The 20,383-nt window shown below is 41.0% G+C and overlaps 1 protein-coding gene across 5 annotated transcripts in view; it reads right to left on the bottom strand.

Annotated features, from left to right (window-relative positions):
• The window catches only part of tcf3b (transcription factor 3b), a 28,954-nt gene extending 10,081 nt beyond the window's left edge, over positions 1-18,873 (bottom strand). For 4 of the 5 annotated variants that reach the window (XM_054602555.1, XM_054602557.1, XM_054602556.1 and 1 more), the window contains exons 1-8: positions 18,245-18,873; positions 14,827-14,923; positions 12,595-12,667; positions 6,930-7,003; positions 6,145-6,217; positions 5,548-5,588; positions 5,158-5,290; positions 4,737-4,783 (exon numbers count right to left, since the gene is read on the bottom strand). In XM_054602555.1, coding sequence (XP_054458530.1) covers positions 4,737-4,783; positions 5,158-5,290; positions 5,548-5,588; positions 6,145-6,217; positions 6,930-7,003; positions 12,595-12,667; positions 14,827-14,901 — 516 coding nt within the window. In that variant the 5' untranslated portion in view covers positions 14,902-14,923; positions 18,245-18,873. The remainder of the gene's footprint in view (positions 1-4,736; positions 4,784-5,157; positions 5,291-5,547; positions 5,589-6,144; positions 6,218-6,929; positions 7,004-12,594; positions 12,668-14,826; positions 14,924-18,244) is intronic. The other variant, XM_054602559.1, reaches the window with a different exon arrangement.
• Positions 18,874-20,383: the final 1,510 nt, after the last annotated feature.

The raw sequence follows: 20,383 nt of genomic DNA, 5'->3' as shown, positions 1-20,383 counted from the left end.
GGGCATTTTATGATTCTGTATCTTTAATTAGATAAGCGTTCTCAATTCGTATCCCTGAGTATCATGAGAGACAAAGTAATAAGGAATTGATCCACCCTGTCCTTGCTTTTGAAAAACCAATAGCTTCAAGTGGCCACAAGATGGCAAGAGGGAGTCTGCCGTGAGGTGGAGGCAGGCCGGCTCCTCGCCTGTGTAGGAGAACACAGCGGCCATGCCATGCTGGGCACAGCGACGGCTTGAATCCCAGTGCACAGTGAGCACTTCCTCTTGCTCCCAGGACCCCAGTGACATCGCCCTGCCTGGCCTAGCAACCCCTCCCTGTAACACACTCAGTATCAGCTCACACACATACCATGCCTTCAGCGAGCCAACACTCTCTCTCCACAAGCAATACTCTCGAACCAGCACTTTCACATTCTATATGGCATCAACAAGAGGATTGGAAATCCAGAAAACATGAAAATGGACAGCGTTGACATTGTATAATAGCACCTTAAAGAGAATCATACATCCTGTCTACATATTGCTAACAAAAATGGATGCTGAGCCTTAAATGACACATCTTTGCGCTCCAAGACGGACATGAGAAGCCTTTAGTTTCCACAACACCATCAGCCACCACTCAGTCCGTCTTTTTCCTCTCCTCCTCTGTAGTAACATGGCAAATCGAGGAAGAGAGAAAGAGAATGGAGGCTATGCTGCAAAGAATGCTAATCCAGAGAAGGGATTTTTTCTGTAATTTGATTTAACAGGGAGAAGTGGAAAGGGAATGGAGAGATGCACTTCTAATTACAGAGCCATCTGCCTGTTCCTGGACCACATCCAACTCCACAGGCAGCTGGGCTGAGGAGAGGGAGCGAAGAGAGGGAGAGAGATGGGGGCTGGGATCCAGTCAGTGAGAGAGAGAGCGAGAGGGAGAGAGAGAGGAGAGAGATTGCAGTGGGTAGGGGGTGGTAAAGGGGCAAGGGGGAGGATTGAGGGGGAAAAATGAAGGCCCTGATGATTTATGAAATGGGTAGAGAGATAAGGGGTGTTGAGGGGGGACAGGAGAAGGTAATCTAAATGACTTAAACAAAGCTTGATATGGCCAGGGGAGTGTGAAGGAAACAGGGGATTTAAAATGATCACGGTTAATTCAGGGGAAAACATGACGGAGATGGCTTCATTTAACAATAGGCTTTGAGTTGTTCTTTCACGGGGAACAATGTCGAGTGAATCCTGCTGCTCTGGATGGGAACAGAGAAGCACACAATGACTGGTGCTGCAGGATAATTGTATTCTCAGGAAGAAAGGGGATTTCTAGGGTAAAATCCTCAACTAATAGGGGTTTAATGTAATTCAGGTTATGACCGTGTAAAGGTCTCTACACTAGAAAAACATGGGTTGTGGCAAGTGGGTGGGGGAGTAGATGAAGATTAACATCAAACTAACCTCAAAGCTCTTTATTCAACCAAAAGGGTTTTGTGATAAGTCTACTGGACAACTAGGGGGCAGAAGAGAAGCTCCTCCATGTTGTTTAATTGTTGCAGAGGAGAGGAGGTGAAGGTTCAGGGGGTTAGGGCACGGATCTTGGTATTGCACAGGTATTGTAGGGTGCAAAAGTGAGGGGCACTTGGAGGAATGGGGATAGCCTTTACAGTGCAGCTTTTATCTATCCATTTGCTGATTTATGGCAACATGATTTAAGCAACAAAAGTAGATAAAGAAAAAAATGAAGAGCATGTTTATGGGGATGTAAAGAGAAGCAGGAAGGGAGGGAGTGTGGGAGGGACGAAAGACCACAGGATCATCATCGGCAGTCATTAATCTGGGCTCAGACACGGGGCTAAGAGGCCTCGCAAGCACCGCGCCTCACAACTGGGTCACTCACAGGGGGGAGGCCCACCCAGGCCATCATGTGGTGAAGCGTAGGCAGAGGGGCCGGGGCGAGAGTGGGGGAGGGGGGTTCACACACAGACTTCTCATCAGTCGCACCAAAAACCGCGCAGCGCCATCGTTCACACTGCAGGGAAGGACCGAGGTTCAGACAGTGAAAGAGACGGGGACTCGGCCAGACGAGGGTGTTCACACTCAATCTCTGTGATGTAGTCACCGCGGCGATGTGTGTCTACACGCTGAGGTTTCAGCAGCCACTTTAACATGACAACACCCACAGGTGGAGGACAGCACTGACGTCATTTAAAAAAAAGAAACTAAACAGATCTCTTAATATCTTCAGTGAGCAACAGATAAAGCAGCACTCTGATCCATCTCCTTACTGACTGTCGATCTGATATAGATCCAACTTATCCAAGCAGCCGGCTACAGTTGCATCTGTTGCAACTTCGTCTCACAATAAGATAAGAGCCTGAACGCAACACTGTTAATGCTTGACTTAATTTCCTGCCAGATTATGCATCCATGGCTCCGTGATTTGGACCTAGCCAGCCATATAAATCCCTTGAATTCAATCCATCCATGCGTTAAAAAAACATCAGCATAGGCATGAGTCAATCTTCATTTTACTTTTTCTTGTGAATGTTGCACAAATTTTTGATAGGACGATGAAAATTGTAGACGGGGCTAATGTGCAGGTATTTCAAACCCAGTATTTACAAAAACTGGGTTAAGGACATACGTCTTAGATCTTTCTTTCCTCCACTTGTGTTGCTGGTTTACTGATTACAAGGCACCGTGCTAAAAACACAGATGACGCAAGTGAGGAGATGCAAGGATTCCATATCCAGTTTATCATTTAGGTCACTCTTGTCATCCGAGAACTACAGTAGCGTGAGGAATGGGTGACAGAAAATGTTTGTGCAATGGCAGTATTTCATATTGATGATCCAGTGGCAGCTCAAGCAGCAAGACTGGGCTCTAATAGCAGCTCGACAAGCAACTACCCAGTGGGGTTCTTCTGACTTGACATATCATGTTTACCACTTTACAAAACAAAAGTTGGCTTAGGTTCATAAAGAACTTTCTGCAGAGGGAAATATTTAGTTAGTGTTGTTGTATTCAAATTGAGCAAATGGCCTCTGAATCATCTCTGATCTGCAGCAGCTGAAACCTTATAGACGGTTGTTAAAACACAGGACTCAGTGGAAATAATCTATAAATGGGAATGATGTGCGCAACTGCTGCCTGCTTCAATTCTTCGTCAAGTCGCTTTAAACTTACAGTGAGATTCATTCAGGATATATTCAAACACGTCACGGTGACTTGTGTTTCCAGCTATGTGTGGTTGCCATCATCCACACATCAGCTGCTGGGAATTCTGGGCCCACTGACAAAATGTGACACTTGGTACAGTAAATCACGGCACGATACGGTACTTCGAAGCGCTCGGACCAAGGATTAGAGCTTGTAAGCACACTGGTGAATCCAGTATTAAATCCGCTTCACAAATTGAAATCCAACTGGATCTATTCAGCTTTAACTTTCCCATTTCAAGTAACAAGTTATGAATAACATAAAACTAAGGAACTTAAAATCCAGGACTGATATTCAAAACAAATTACAAACTTGTTTTATAGTCACAATTTCCCGAATGGCTTCTACATTGTCCTTATAGGAATGCCTCGACCATCAAATGATCATTTGTATATCGTTTATTCACCCCGTGTTACCTTTAATTCTTGAAGAAAACTTTTATAACATTTCAACAAAAGATTGAACCAAGAATAAATAAAAAGGAAAAATGTACTTTATCAAAACATCCATTGCCAAACTCTCACAGAACTCCTGAAGTATAATCCAAGTCTCTTTATCCAGTTGTTTTCTAACTTTTCACCAAACACGTGCATCTTCGCTTAAAACGTACTATTTTAAACACTTTTGCATAAACAGAGTAATGCTTGCAGAGGCTCGCTACTCTCTGTGTGCGTTCTAAGTATTTTAGATATGTAAGGTTTTTAGTGAAGATGCATGTGTTTGGGGGTAGCGAGCATATGACTGGATAAATGAGATTATACTGCACGAGTTGTGTCAGAGTTTATAAACAGATTGTGTTGTAAAGTTTAACTCTCGTTAAACCCGGCCTCCATCAACTTAATTTCATCAAGACTTTCTTCCATTTTTTAAAATTCCTTGTTCACTGTGGAGGCCTGCGAGAAAAGGGATGTTTTCTTCAAGAATTCAAGGTAACCCGGTGCGAGTTATTGAAATACGGGGCATTTTGTGGGTGAAGTATTGCTTTAACAAATCCAAGTGTCTCATTACAAACTTTGAACTGGATCCAAAATTGAACCAGCCACCACAAACCCAACCTACTTAAACCATTCATGCATTGGCTGCATGAAACATGTGTACCTTCATTACCCAAATCCAGGACCTCTGTGTTCCTACAAAACGTATAACTCGAGTCAGGCCACTGAAGAAGGTGAGTTCCTTGACAAAGTACCTTCAAATCCTATAAAATTGCACATCTACATGACAACCAGACCCTGAACAACACTTGAAAGCACTTGAGTGTAGTGTAGAGACAGCCACAGTGATGATGTTTATTGGGCCCTGAGTTGCCCGACTGTCAGCTCACCGAGAGTCTGACTGAGCAGAGGGTCTTTACCCCCGTCTGTCACAGAACTGCTCAAGCAGAGTGGAGAGAGCAGTGGGTGTGTGTGTGTGTATGTCTGTTTATGTGTAGCAAGAGTGTGTAGTGAGAGAGAGAGAGAGAGCGAGAGAGAGAGAGAGAGAGAGAGAGAGAGAGAGAGAGAAAGGACTGTGAGCTGTGAAGGCAAGCAGAAATAAGCTCTCACCGAGGACGGCAGGCCAGGGGGTTTCCGAATCTTCTTTGGCTGGGTTTCTGTATACGTGCAGGCAGAGACACAAAGAAAAATGGTGAAACAAACCACAAAAACCACAAATAAAGACACATTTGACAAAGTTATGTCAGTTCAGGTATAATTTCTTGCAATGCTCGGAATCCAACTACAGAATACAGCAGAAAAGCCACAAACACACTAAAGCATGCGTGGTACAAAGTGTGTGTGAATGTTGTTGTGCATTAACCTGTATAAACCTTTTTATTGAAAAGAGTTGGAAGAAAATTATACATAAATCAATCAAAGATTAAAATAATAAAGTTGCAGCCCTAGTTTACAAAAACAAACAAAAAAAACACACTGCAGGGAGAATGTAGGAAAATAAGAAGCAACCTGTCTTGTCCAGTTATCTTACCTATGCCTCCATCAGGCGGCCTTCTCCTTGGGTTGTTGGGGTATGACGGGTAAAACTGGGGGCCAGATTTCAGGCCAGAGGGGGACATGGCATCTGGGCTGGGCATCGCTATGTCGTTGGGAAGAAAACCAGGCTAGAAGAATAGAGAAAGACGGAGAAACAAGGTTTTTACAATTAACTACTTACGGGGGCGTAGGATAGCACAGCACAAACAGTTTCTCTTCTAGGAAATGAAGACGGTTAATTCAAAGTGTTTAACGTGAAAAGAGAAGTGAGAAAAACAGGGCTTCCTTTACATGATACAATATATAAAATTAGCTCTTCTCACACGCACACATATATATGTAACCTTGCAGGGAGATGCAAGGAGTAAGCTAAATGAGCACATACCTGGCTTCCAAAGGGAGGGTATGGTGGCCTCTCATTTTTACCTGCAAGATAAAAAAGTGAAGATTGTATGAACTTTAATGCGAGTGAAACCATGATATTTATCCGCACACATTAAGAGGCAATGGTGTGTTCTAAAACAAATAAAAAAACAGCTTCTTTTTTGTTGTTTTTTTAAGTACAAAAAGTCCAGGGATGCCCTCCCTTTTTTCAGTACGCTCAGCTGCATAAAGCCGCCTGCCAGACAAAACCCTAGGGAAGGTTTCTGCTTCAGTGCCCTAACATCCAACACTCAACGAATGAACACAGACACACACACACACACACACACACACACACACACATGCATGTAGACACATACACATTTTAACACCCAGAAAACAAAGTACGCACAACAGTAGAATTGGCCATTAGCAACATGAGTATTCTAAAACTGGAATGTGACCAGGGCAACATATCCTCCATCACCGAGAAATAAATGTATACAATCGTTTGGCTAACGGCTGAAGAAATTTCATTAAAAGTTGTTTTTTTTTTAAAACCACAAAAGAGTCACTTGTTAAAAGAATATTTAGAAAGCCAAAAAAAGAAAGAACATACCTGCAACCCCTGCACTGATAAACGGAGAGGACAAGCCTTCATGCTCATTGTAGTGAGGTCCTTCGCCGTAGCCCTGAGGAAACAATGGTATACAACATAACAACGTGAGTAACCTTAAAGAAAAGGAAAATGTAGTTAAATCATGTGCGCTCTAACATTTGACAGGCTGACAAACACACCCCTAAATGATAAACAATGTTTAGTGGTCTTGTTAGCACACCTATGTGGCTTTCTTAGTGGGTACCCTCCCTCTGCTTTTCTGTCTAACTAACAGGATCCATGCCAAACAAATCTGCATCAGCTCGGGGGATTCAAACCGACTTTCTTAATTATCAACTTGTGGTAATCAAAGCCTGCTGCATCTATTTCACCCCGTGTTCCTTGTATTTAGACGGAGTTGTGCCAAGTCAGTTACAGGCGGATGTGAAGCTGCAATTACCGGTGGGCTTCCACAGAGGTTCTGGGCTACCAGAGAGCTTGCCAATGCCGGATCCCGAGCCAAGGTTATTAGGTAGAGAGTAAAACTACCACTTCAAATCAAACATGGCACACGGCATGAAACAGTACTAAGCTGTTGTGCTGGTAGGGGGAGAGGGTGTGTGTGTGTGTGTGTGTGTGTGTGTGTGTGTGTGTGTGTGTGTGTGTGTGTGTGTGTGTGTGTGTGACTGATTAACGTGTGTGAGAGTGTGTGACAATATCATGGCATCTGGTCTTAATGCTTAGATCTCCAAACTTAAAATTGTGTGCAATTCAAGAGTGCGAGTGTGTGTGTGTTTAGATCTTACCCGTCCTTGGCTGAAAGAGGGGCTGTTCTGTTCTGCTGGGCCCCAAGACCCAGAGCCGCTGCGCTCGTCTATTGCTGCAAGAAGACATATTGTTAAGATTGACAGGTAGGGAGATCAGCAAGTTAGTCTGAAGTAGAGATGGAAAAAAAAAGAAAATCTAAAAAAAAAAAAAAAGGCAGGTTGGATGTTAGCAATCCCCAAATGACAGTATATAATCATTATCATATGCTTCACTGCAGACATGTAGAAATGCCCTGATGTTGGCGTCATATCAAGGGAGCCTGTCGCCGCGTCCTAATCTAAAACATTGGGCATCCTTAAGTGACCACAATGGGCTCGCCTGAGCATCATTATTGATCAAAGACGCCGCTTTCACATTCAATATGCAATGCAATGTTAACCATTCCTGAAAAAATTAATAATAAAATAACAAAAACATGATGTGCTGCTCAGTCTACACATTAGTGTTTATTCCGGTCACTAAATAGCAAAAAATTAACCGTTTACATCCCTAATGTTATCCAAGAAATTCCACTTAAATCCAATTGACACATACAAACACGTAAAATAAACACAAAACAAAATACGTAAAGCCAAAATAGGATCCTCAATGTTTTAGGTAAAGAAAAGGGCCGATGAGTGGCACAAAGGAAAAACACAGCCAAAAGACTGGTGGAGCAGAAAACTCCAAAATACCCCCATCATCCCCTTCTCCCTGTCTTATGCACTAATGCTATCCAGGCTCTCTGGAGACACAAGCCTTAATTGCATGCTGATTTGCATAATTGTGCATATTAATGCGGTTTCCTTATGAATATTCATATTTCGGCTTTGATTTTTGCCTAATTAAAAAAATGTGTGTGAGAAAGCAAAAGGGAGAGAGTGAGCGAGGGGAAGGAGAAAGCAAGGGGACGGGGAGAGAGAGAGAGAGGGAGAGAGAGAGAGAGAGAGAGAGAGAGAGAGAGGGAGGGAGGGAGGAACAAGAGGGATGGCAGAGTGAGAGAGGTCTGGGCGAGATCAGCAGCCTGGCTGACGAGTGAGAATGAGTGATGAGACTAACAGAGCGGTGCAAGCACCTACACACGCTGCGACAGCCGTGATCTATGGAGCCGATGCCAGTGGCATGGAGAATCAGGCAGGCAGGGAGGAGAGGGGACCTCGAAAGATCAGCCTCGCTCGCTGTCAGATCGGCCCCGCTGAAAAGGCCACAGCGCTAATAAAGCGCCGCGCCACCGCCAACCATGTCCAATGGCTCTCAGGACACCGGTGACGGGCTCGCCGCTAAATAAAGATGACAGACTTTGCATGAAGACACTTGAGCCAAAAACCCGGTGCCAGGAGAAGTAATACCAAATTAGTGAGATAAGAAATCTACTTCGGAAGAGAGACATCCACAATGAGCTGCTTCCAGTGATGCAATAAATAGATGCATCCTAACTCAAACAACTTTCTTTGTTCCACTTCAAGAACACTCTGGCTTCATCCAAATTGCTAGCACACCACTATGTTTTTTCACACGTACAGGTAACCAAGTCAAATTAACCATCTCTGTCAACCATAACCTGCACTGAGTAGCGCTACCAAGCCAACAAGGAGAGTCAGGAAGAGAATAACTTCACAGTCTTCACAGCCATTTTCAATACAACACTCATTCGCCTCCATTTGGCCAGCGGGGGTGCAGAGGAATAGAGCGAGAGCACGACTGTGCAGGAGAAGTCTGACAACATTGTTTCACACTTACTGGAGTAATTAACTCTGAGGCAATTAAAACAAGGTGGAGAGCTGCTGAGGTGACACTGACGCTCAGCCAGGCTAGGAGAGCCCCACTATGCCAGAAGAGAGACCTTTCTATTGTTGTTAATCTATTGTCACGTGGAATATCAAAACACAAGATCGACACTGCAGTCAACCAAAATGATAAAATAAAGCAAAATAAAGTTCCCAAAAAGCTTCAAATGCTGTGAAAAAAATAAGTAATGCACACGCAAGTAAGCAGGTTTTAAAGTCCAATTGTAAAAAACAAGATATGTTCTGTACCATTCAAAGTAGGTCAGAGATGAACTCCTACATCAATTATTTTGGCCAGCACAAATATTTTTAGTACTTTGTTTTAAACCAACCCTTCGCCTGTGACCTAAAAAAAATAAAAAAAAATTGCTGTGAACACTATTTTCCATTCTCAATGAAATCTAAAGGACAAACAGATATCTGCCCCATCTGGGCTTTATATTTCATCCTTATTTCATCACTTACTTCACTATTGAGCTTTTCATTTCTCAAGTCACCTAGTAGTGCTGCTGTCCAAGAAAAATGCTAAAGAAAAAAACAAGCTCTCACACTGCAGTTCTCAGCCAATGGATAGATGTAATTGATTATCATGTCATACAAAGTCCGTGTGCTGCTTACGTAGCTGCACCGACACACCTCCTTACGTACTTTGACAGCTCACAGTGTTCTGTGTTTACATCATATTGATGGAGGCAGAAAAGCTTTTTAATGCTTTGACAACCTTCTTTTAACCATGTATAACAACATAACTAGAGTATCAGATCACAATAGTATAACAGTGCAAAGAAACCTATTATTACCGTGGGGTCTAAATACTGGTGGATGCTAGGGCTGAGCGATAATTTAATATAATTACTGTCCTTCAATTGAATCACATTTTAATTAAATCAAATATTAAGATATGGTAATTAACAAGTATGTTGTCTACTCAGCATAAGCACACTACTCAGAAAATCTGATTATTTTGCAGTAGAATTCTTAACTGATAAAATACTCAGTACTTTTAATTTGTCACATTTAATCCACACAAGAGTGGTTATTTGATATAGAATATTAAATTATTGTATTACCAGAAAATATGCTACATTGTGATATATCTATATATATATATATATATATATATATATATCGTGATAGAAGATTTTGGTTATATAGTTCAGCCCTGATGCTGTACAAAACCTAAAAGGCCATTACCACTAAAAGCTTAATGTCAATGAGCCTTCTCAGTATCACATCCAAGATTATTTTAAGACATCAGAGTACTTGAGCACTGAAGCTCATGCTAAATTACACATCTAATTCCAAAACTATGCCATCTTCAGACAGCTAACAATTAGCTATGTAAAGCCCAAAAGTAAAGCAAGTGATGAAGATTTAAACAGTCAAATGACATGGTCAAACTGGGAAAGTAAGATTTAAGATAGTAAAAAAAAAAAAAAAACTGTTTAATCTACTAATTAGAAACACACAGAAGAAATGTAAAAAGACATGGTGTTGGCATGAAAACAACAGGTTACATCACATCCATCAAGACTTTGGCATGGCTAGTGTGAATGTGCTTCAACTGAAAGTCATGCATAAAAAAAATATTTATTCTCTGCCACAAAGCCTTCTTGTGGCTGCAGGCTCTGAAAACATCTAATTTAGTTGAAGAAGGAAACCACTCTCCTTTGAGATTTTCCTCTTTTTTGGACGGCTTAAGACTTTCCAACTACAACCCACCCATGCACAGCTAAATAAAACGATACACAATACTGCAGGCGTGTGCAGGTACACAACGGAGAGCACATGCAACAAGTAAGCTAGCTACCAGGAGAGACCACATGTGTAAATTGACTGTGTTGTTTGTTGTGATCTAAGGGAAGCGGGGCTGTCGCGTCCCGTGTATATCTGTTTGTGTGTGAAGGGGGTTGGAGACGTTGCCAGCAGCTGCAGAGGTGACGGAGGGGACGCCTGCCTGAAGGCTTGTGGGCTTGGCCAGCTCCCACCACACACACCATCACACTCTGCCTCCCCTACTTCTCAAACATCCCACACTTCTTGCCAATCCTCTTCTCTCCCCTCTCCCCGACACACCCTTCCCCAAACACACACACACACACACACTCTGGCCGCTGAGGAAGGGAGAAGGACGCCTAATGCAATTAGCACCCCTCTGAGCACTTTTGTGTTGATGAATAGAGGTGGTCTGGTGGGCCACTAGGCTGCTTGCTGCCGTTCCCGCGCTGCTGGGTCCCTGAATATACAAGCCGGCTAAGTGACGTCATAGATGGACATTGTTCTTTAATGGTCATCATTTATATCATAAATAGGTTTCCTGGCCCGTGGCCATATGGCATTTTGAAATAATCTCTTGGGAGTTATAAAAGATGGTCCTTTTGACAAAATGCAGCCATTAAATCTTTAAAAAAAATCTTGTACACTCAATTTTCTTTTACTTTCTTCCTCAAACATCCAGCCGGTCTATATGAGAGTTCTTCCTCATATGCAAAGACTGCTTTAAATATATTACGTGTGTTATAACATGAAACAAATCTGCATTTTTGACTCCTAAGTGCGATAAGACGCTACCTGCAGATCTCCCCAAATTAAATGGGACAGCTTGAAGTATTGCATTAAAATAGGTGTCAATGACAGAGGGGCCACACTTTGGGACATGAGGAAGGAGGGGGGGGAGGAATTAACTCCTCACTGCTTAGTAATTGCCTGCTGTAATAGAAACAAACAGAATCCTGCCTTCCACAGGCTGATCCCTCTATTCAACGGGCTCTCTCTTCCACTCTGGCCGCTCACTGCATGCTGGGCCAGTTTAAGAGGCTGCGAGCGAAGGGGGTGAGGGACATTGTCTCGGACTCGAGCCATTTCCTGCAGATCAGTGGGGGTAAGAGCCCTGTGCCGTGTTGGGGGAGGAGTGTTTTACACTTCAGGGGTGGAGGAGTCGTTTCAAGTCCATAAGCCTCTTTTTTGCCTTTGTTCCTCGGTGACCAAGTTCTCACTCTGGGGAACACTGGGGAGTGTGACTCGATTTCACACGCCAGGTTGGAAGGGTGACAGAGGAACGAAAGTAACACGACTCACTAATAACATTCAGGAAGAGAGAAAAGCCCACTCAAAAGGCTTCAGGTGCTTGAGGGGGTTAACTGTGGCTACTTTGCACTTTAAAATAGAGAATGAAAGACTAGTTTAAGAAAATGGGGAACGGATCATCAGACATATGTTAAAATAAAACGTGTGGATATTAATACATCTGCACAGTTTCAATCCTTTATTAAAAAAGGGCTGAAGTCTAAATGGATATTATTCTATCAAGATAAGAATCAAGAGACAACCAAACCGGCATTAAACAAACTGTCTGGCAGCGCTAAATGTGAATTCCTTCTGAAATTACACTTCTCAATAGTGGAATAAACAAATACAAGCACAACTAATTTCCCACATTTGTTCTTTTGTAGAAAATTGCTCCAAAGAAATTTGTTATCAGCAATGTCAAAGGATTAACCTTAAGATTGTTTGTGGAAATCTGTGTTTGAGTTTTATAAAAAGCAATTTTGTGAAGCTTTGCACACCACAAATAAAAGAGAGGCGGCGATATAAAAACTGGGGCAATTAAAGCTGAAACTCTCCGAGTGCTAGATACCGAAAGAGTTACTTGAGAAAATCATTTGTAATGTTTGCATTTAATGTGACCTTTATACAACATAAATAAGTATATTGTTGCGTATCAAAAACTTTCATTGCAGCCACAGGCATGTCAGTTAAAGTCACTTGGGGAAATAAGTACATTTGCATCAACAAAACGATTAAACAAAAATCAAAAAACAAACCACTGCCAAGACATATAGCACAGTAATGTAGTGTTGCTGCTTTGAAATCTTACCTGATCCCCCAAACTGACTGCTGGCGAGTGTCATTGTCCTGTTCTTCCCATTGGCTACTGGTGGCGCGAACATCTACAAGACAAAAGAGGAAAGATACCGTAACTAACAAAAGCAAAGGATGGCACACTTCACACATCCTATTTCCACTAATAAAATGACATCACATACACATGTCGCTCAGTCCTTGTGTGCGTGTTTTTTTTGCTGGCATTTCAGTTTGAGATGAGTGTAAAGGGAGATATAAACTATTCAAAAACATGTGATTCAACCATTATTAAGACTAGTGTAACACCAAGACATGCTGATAAAAACCGTCAAGTTATAAACATGCTTCCTGTCTTTAATTGCATAAATCCACATTCTAGAAATAACTTTTAAAGTTTTCCCCCCACACAAATATACAGCATTTTGGAATTAAACCTTTCAGACATATTTTCTTATAAAGATGACCCTGCAGTATCAACTTCTACTTTCAAAACCCTCTGATGGGGCCGTGGGTTTTGTCACAGAGCAGCTGTGGGCTTTACCGTGAGGCTATGATGTGGTCTGAATATCTGCTATGTGGCATCTTTCGATGACGGCCAAACTCTACTGTACCAAAGCAAACCTTTCTCTAAGTAGGACACAAAAACACAATCTGCCACAACCACATATGATCTCTCCCTTCTCTTTTTTTTGAACAAGGTAGTACTACGTGACTGATTTGGCCACCATCTTTGGTTTACCGTTGCAGTCGGTCGCAGATATCTCAAAGGTTTAGTTTTTCTTCATTCCACGTCCAATCTAGCATGCATTTTCTGTGACTAGCCAGCAAATAAACAAAGAGGAGGAAATTTGTTTGTACAATTTGACAGTTTCTCACCCAATTATCAATGTCATATTTAAACGGAACATCTGCTGGTACAAATTGGCAGCTGATCAATTTGAGCTTTTCTGACACAAACCAAACTGTCAAATGAGAAACCTCCCACAAAGCCCCTTCACAACAAGGGTTTTTTCTTTCACGGGGAAAGGTTTCCTATAAATACCGATGGTGTGGCAGAGAATATGGATATTAACAAAGCAGCTGACTGGATCAGGCAAGTCATTATATTAGAGCTCCACCAACCAAATGCATGCACAACAAGGCCTAAAAAAAAAATTAATAAAAAACCAAAATCACAAAGATAAAGCTAGTCCCCCAGTGTTACACTTCATAAAATGTCAACGACTCTTGATATATCGCCATGATATAAACACTTCAGTATTAATCAACTGTACTCTGTGAAAATAAATCTTATGGGACATTAAGTCTGCTGACAAATAATCATTTGAGCATAGGTTTGGAATTACCCGTTGTGTCCCATATATAGTAATTATCCAGACCTGGCAAATTAGCCTTACCAGCTATTCAGTTTATTTAGGGGAGAAGAAAAAAAAAAGAAAAAAAAGTATCACAGCTCCATTGGGCCTGTGAGATGTTTATGTCAGCGAAAAGGCTTCACAACAAAATGAAACACAGGTAAATAAAAAGCTGAACAGAATACCTCTATCCGCTTTGTAGATAATGTCTGGAGGATTCCTCTGAAAGCATCTCTGTGAAAAATGTCTACCTAAAGACTAAAAATGTGACAAAAACAAAATGCAGGCGCTGTCTGCGCAACCCAATTCATATATAACAATATTTCCACTTCAAATTCTTTGAACAAGACAAACAGGGGTGATGTTATTTCCGCAGTTTCCTGCAGTCGTTCCTGATTCAATATTTACATTTTACATGTGGATACCAGCTCGTTGTAGCGAGGATCCACTTCCTTGTTGCTGCATCTCTGCATCACCTACATTATTGAAAAGCCTACATATATTAAAAACTGAATTCATTTTTACCAGTCACCCTGAGGTACAGCAGTGTTTTTTTTACTTGCCATGCTTTGATGTAATCAGCACTACCTTTGCATGCCAAGAATGAAGGATGGAAATATCTTGGGCTGACAAATCCTATTGTTTAAAAAACAAACAAAAAAAAAAATACAAAAAAAAGATTTCCAATTTTGTGTTTCATATTTTGAGAAATAAATCCTCCCACTAATTTTCCTCGCTCTCCCCATTTGCCCACTTCTCTCATTGAGACCTCCAGCCCTCCTCTGCTCATACCCAGACCTGTATCGCACTCTCTTTAGCCCTTTTCTCCCAATGCCACCCACCTACCACTGCCACCCAGAACCACCCAGACTGCTCTCCCACTCTCTTACCGCACTGAAATCCAGGAGGTCGTTGAGTTCCTTGTCAGTCCCCACTGCAGCCATTCTTTGCTGCTGTTCGTTCATACCCTTCAGTCTCTAATAAACCCTATGAGAGAAATTTGCAGATACAGGATTTTAATGGCACTAGCAAGCACAAATAAAACTTACATTTAGCTCTTTTAAAATAAAAAAAACACAGAGGGTGATGGTAATGAATGATTCAAACTATTCTCTCTTTGCTGTGTCACAACCCTAGATGTGATTCATATTGGATAACTGTTAGTCTCCCATAAGATAACAAATGCAGGGCTAAGTCAGCATTTTTCCTGAAAAGAACAAAGCAAACTTAATTTCTGAAACCCAACGCGTCAAATTTATGTTTGTGATTTTTTAAAAACCCAGACATAATACGAAAAAAAATGTATATCCATACATGAGAGGCAACGATCTGGTGCGTCTGAAAGGGGAAAATGTAAAAATCAACAATCCTCTATAGAGTCTCAGCTGGCCAAAACATACAGCTCAAATTACTACCTCACTCACTACGGACCGATGAGGGAAAAACAGACAACATTAGGCTACTTAACACGCTACACTTTAGCCGAGTCTACTTAAAAATGCTAATTTCAATGAGACACTGCCTTCACATCAAAGCAGCAGAAGAGACACTGCCATGAAATGATGAATACTCTGCCTTTAGTCAAATCACTACCAACTAATGGGGGAAGAAAAAAAAAAATCTTTCATTTTACACAACCCTAGCAAATAACACAGCCATATGTCGATCATTGCTACATAAAAGAGAATGTAATACACTTACAATTACAGACATAATTGGGACTATTGTTAGCCCAAGGAAATAGGGGTGAAAGGCAGCGCTAATGACTGTATGCAAACACGTCATTACCAAATTACCATATGTCAACTCAGAAAGAACCTTGTCAAATGACACAGTGAGCATGAATACTGGATTTACCCTGTGTTTTGCATTCCGGAGCGAGCCCGAGGCCGCTCTCTGATGCTGAGCGGCAGATCTGAAAGCCTTACGGGGGAAACTAGTGGTAAGGGGAGCGAGTGGAGGAATAGAGGCACTTGGACACCAACAGGTGGTGTGCTTTTACAGCCTCTTTTGTAATAAAGCACTAACGTAAATTGATGCAACAAAAAAAAAAAAAAAAAAAAAGCACAACAGAAAAAGGATGGATTTTATAAAGGAAATGCAAGTTGTAAAAATGTAAACAAAAGGGAGCTCAGGATATAAAAATGTATGTCAAGAAATAAAATAAAAAATGAACTAGGAACCACTTGAAAGCAGGACAAACAAAAGTATCAAATGTCATAAATAATTCTCTGAATGTATGAAAATAACCCACGTCACTTCAGGGGAGATAAAACAGTGCAGTCTAAGTCTAGTGAACTCAGGCAAGCAGAACTAATTTAACCTTGAGACAAGGAAAGGAAGTGAACACGTGAACACACACACACATCGCCCCAAGTGTAAATAGGCTAGGAAACATAGCTGTCATTGCTTTTCCAAACTTTTGGATAAGATGGCCAAATCAAGGACAAAATAGGTCACACACACACACACACACACACACACACACACACACACACACACACACACACACACACACACACACACACACACACACACCTTAAATAAACTTAACATTTGCAAATATTATCTGATAGTGAGTTGAATGGAGTCGAGCACACAGAGGGGCTTAATGTAACAAAATGGCATCTTCAGCTTCTGCTGGATCAATATTTGAAGCAGGCAGATTAGGGGTCTTTGTCACCCCCCCACACACACACACAAGGCAGAGAAGGCAGGTCATTCTCCATGAAAGAGCCTGCACTTCCAGTGGAAACAACCACTGAGCCAATCACAAATAGCTAATGTTTCATTTAAATTCTCAACAACACTTCAATGCATTTGCCTACATCTGTTGTGTTTTTTTTATCCAAGGATTTCAAACCCAATAGTAAACAGGGAAAACAAGCTCCTTCTAGCTGTCAATAAAACATGTAATAACTGATGTTAATATTAAAATATGTGTATATATTTTAAAAGCACATATGGGTTGTAGATGTTTGGGTGTTATTACAACTGTCATGTGTAAAGAAATAAAAAGAAATATAAGAAAAGTATGCAACTATGACATGTGTGTGCTATTAGTTCATGAACAAAAAGGGCCGCCGTACTGAGCAGAAAAGCAATATTCAACAGTTGATTCAAATCCCCAAAAGAAATCCGATGTGGATGTCTCGTGCCAGACACACATTATTGTAAATAATAAACACTTTGAGGCCAAATAGTTTACAACAATGACAGTAAACATCCAGGACACCACAGGATGTAGGCTGCACATTATTTGATCATCTCCGCTAGGCCACACATCCAGGGCCAAAGCTACTGCTGACAACTAACCCATTCACCATTTTTTCTTTTTTTTTTTGTTATATCTCTAAAGCATGTTGACATCATCCTGAAGACTAACACAACCATAATCTCCAGTTGTGGCTTCCTAGAGTAAAACAAAATTATGGTGTAAGAAGAAGAAGAAAAAAAAAAAAAGCAACAGTCGTGACCCTGGAGAATGAGAGCTCCCAAAAACTTCATGCAAACAAATAGTGAGCTCCTTCCTTCTCCTTCCTCTCACATATCGGGGTTCAAGTCGTGCATTATGGGGGAGTTCAGTGCAGTGGGGGGAGGTGGGAGCATGAGGAATTTCCTGCCAAATGTGCAATAAAATAAAAAAGTCTAGCTGGTGGCCAGACACTTCCATAAAGGAATGTTTAAAGGGCGACCAAAAAAAAAAAAAAGGGGGTTTAATGGAAAAGTTTGTTTCTGGCTTGTATGGGGGAAAAGAAGACACGCAGGCCCACAACACAAAGTTCAGCTGCAAAAAAAAAAAAAAACATTACACAACGTTAACATTTCAGATTCCCACATTGGGGGGGCTGCAGAGACACACGATGGGGGGAAAACATGTTAAGGCAGGACTAACACTTCACCATAGTGGGGTCTCCTTTTCTGCTTTTTTTTTTTTTTTTTTTTTTTTTTTTTTTTTGCAGAACAAAGGAGTAATTTCCTCCTCTCCGTGGTCGATGCGGAGACCATCACACACTTGGCTCGCCACCTCAAACCAGACAGAAAAACTTCCACCCCCCTCCACCACCCTCCACTTTAACCACACAATTCCCAAAAAAAAAAAAAAAAAAAAAAAAAAAAAAACTTTTTCTTTAAAAGAAAAAAAACAACAACAATTGTGCAGAGACGTCAAATTAAATAATAAAAATAAAAAAAAAGGTGACAGAGAAAAAGCACCTTTTTCTTTTTTTTTTTCTTTTTTTAAAAAAGGCTTTGAAATTCATGCAACTTCCCCGGAAACAAGTGAAAGAAGGTGTTGTTTTTTATTACCTCTCCTCTCCAAGTGTGTGATATCCAACAGTGAAAAGAAACGAGGAGACTCGCGAAGGGAAAAACATAAAACTTCAAGAGAATTTCGACCTCAGTGCACGAAACGCATCGGAGCAGCGGAGACGTCTTTCCTTTTGTCCCGGCAAAAAAAACCCTGCTTCTCACGCGAGCGCCCACGTGTTTGCTACAATGTAACAAGTCCGAGTGCAAACAAATGTATTATAGGAACTAATCTCACGTCTTCCCCCCTCTCTCTCTCTCTTTTTTTTTTTTTTTTTTTTTTTTTTGTTGTTGTTACAACTGAGATGATTTCATTCTCTTCTCGTAGACATCTTCACCACCTCCGTCCACATTGTCAGACGCAACAACGTATCCCTCCGCACACCCCAAAAAAAAAAAATAGAAAAAAGTGAGGGCCTCAATGCCAAGCGGTGTCCGATTTCAAACGCCTTTGAGAGACGGGGTGTTTTCACGGTGGGGGGAAGAAAAAAAACACAGCTTTGGCTTCTCCCGACGGACAAAACGACGGGGATGTCTGATGCCGAAGCTGGGTTTTGTGCACCGTGTGTGTAGTCCGCAAAATGCTAGCCCGCTACGAGCACTAGGTCGTCCGGCGGAAGGCTATCGTAAGAAAGTTACCTGCGATTACACAGCAGCAGCTTGACGAGATGGCACGATAAATGCGAAAGAGCGTAGCCAATGGGTGAGCGCGTTCGGTTGATTGACAGCGGTGGTAGCCATAGAGCGGCCGGGATTCCAAGTTGAGCCCGCCTTCTTCTTGACGCTCACTTTCCCTGTGTGCTCAGGGAAGCTGACTGAGGGGGGCTCCAACATGCCCGCTGACATCATTTTATTACTTTGGTTGCTGTGTCCTCTTTCACTTTTTTTTTTTTAAACAAAACAAAAAAAACTATATTTTCAACCCACGGCTTCAAATAAATCTATTTCTAGTACAAAAAAAACAGCAACTGTAAAGTAAATTAATATGTGTCTCAATGTTTAAATAACACTATATTAAAAAAATATAAATACAACTGTATGACATAAGATCATTTATTTTGTATATATTATATAAATATGTCACATGATTTTCTGATCCATCTTAGGGATTAATATGAAAGAGACCTTTTTTTAAAGCATGTATTTGATAAACATATTAACATATTAACAATTATTGTCTGGTTATAATAATATAATAATAATATTTCATCCAGCTGAATATACCTTAAAATGATCAACTGTTGTCATAAACATAATTTGCACTTGGGCTTCAACCAAGAATTATTATATATATTATTCACTGGTTAATATGTTGTTTATTTTTTTTAATTCATCCATTAATTGTTTTGTCTATAAAACATCTGAAAAATATGCTGGTTATAATTTAACAGGCACCAAGGGGATTTATTCACACTCCTTGTTTTAACAGTCAACAGTCCAAACCCCTCAAAATATACACTAAACTATGAAATATGACAAACAAAAGCATCAAATCCTCACAATTAAGAAGCAAGAAATAAAAAAATATTTGCCATGTTTTGCTTGAAAACTGCTCAAGTTGCTGATTTTATGTCTGTTGATTAATACATGAATTTTTTTTCTGCTCCAACTTCCAAGTAGCCAGTTTTTTTTTTTTGTGAATGAGCTGTTAACCATAAGACCAACACAGCCTTAGTAACTGCCTGCTCCAGAGCGGAGGGGAGGGGAGGGAGAGCACAGAGTATAGGATCACAGAGAGGGAGGAGGGGGGGAGAAATAGTTCAGAGAAAACAGTTCAAACAGGGAGGGCGAACCGGATGATCAACGCAAATGTGTCTATAATGTTAAAAAATACTGCTTTTACAAGAAAACAACACCAATAGATACATATCTGCTCATTCACCATGATGATAAAGAACTATTGAAATGGTTTGGATGACCCTAATGTGTTTCCTTGCTTCATTTAACAGACACAGAAAACCCCTCAGACAGAAACACACACTTTTTTTTAAGTGTCTAGGTGTTAGACAGCTGTTTTTTACAACCTGAGGGGAAACCTCGTCAAATCAGAGGGAAGTTCAGATGACCCCTGCTTTGTTTCTGGTCTATAACATTATACTGTTGTATATATATAAATCAGAAAAACCACAAAAAACCCTT

This window comes from Anoplopoma fimbria, chromosome 8, assembly GCF_027596085.1.
Source record: "Anoplopoma fimbria isolate UVic2021 breed Golden Eagle Sablefish chromosome 8, Afim_UVic_2022, whole genome shotgun sequence".
Lineage (NCBI taxonomy): Eukaryota > Metazoa > Chordata > Actinopteri > Perciformes > Anoplopomatidae > Anoplopoma > Anoplopoma fimbria.
This window is presented reverse-complemented; position numbering and strand designations above follow the sequence as displayed.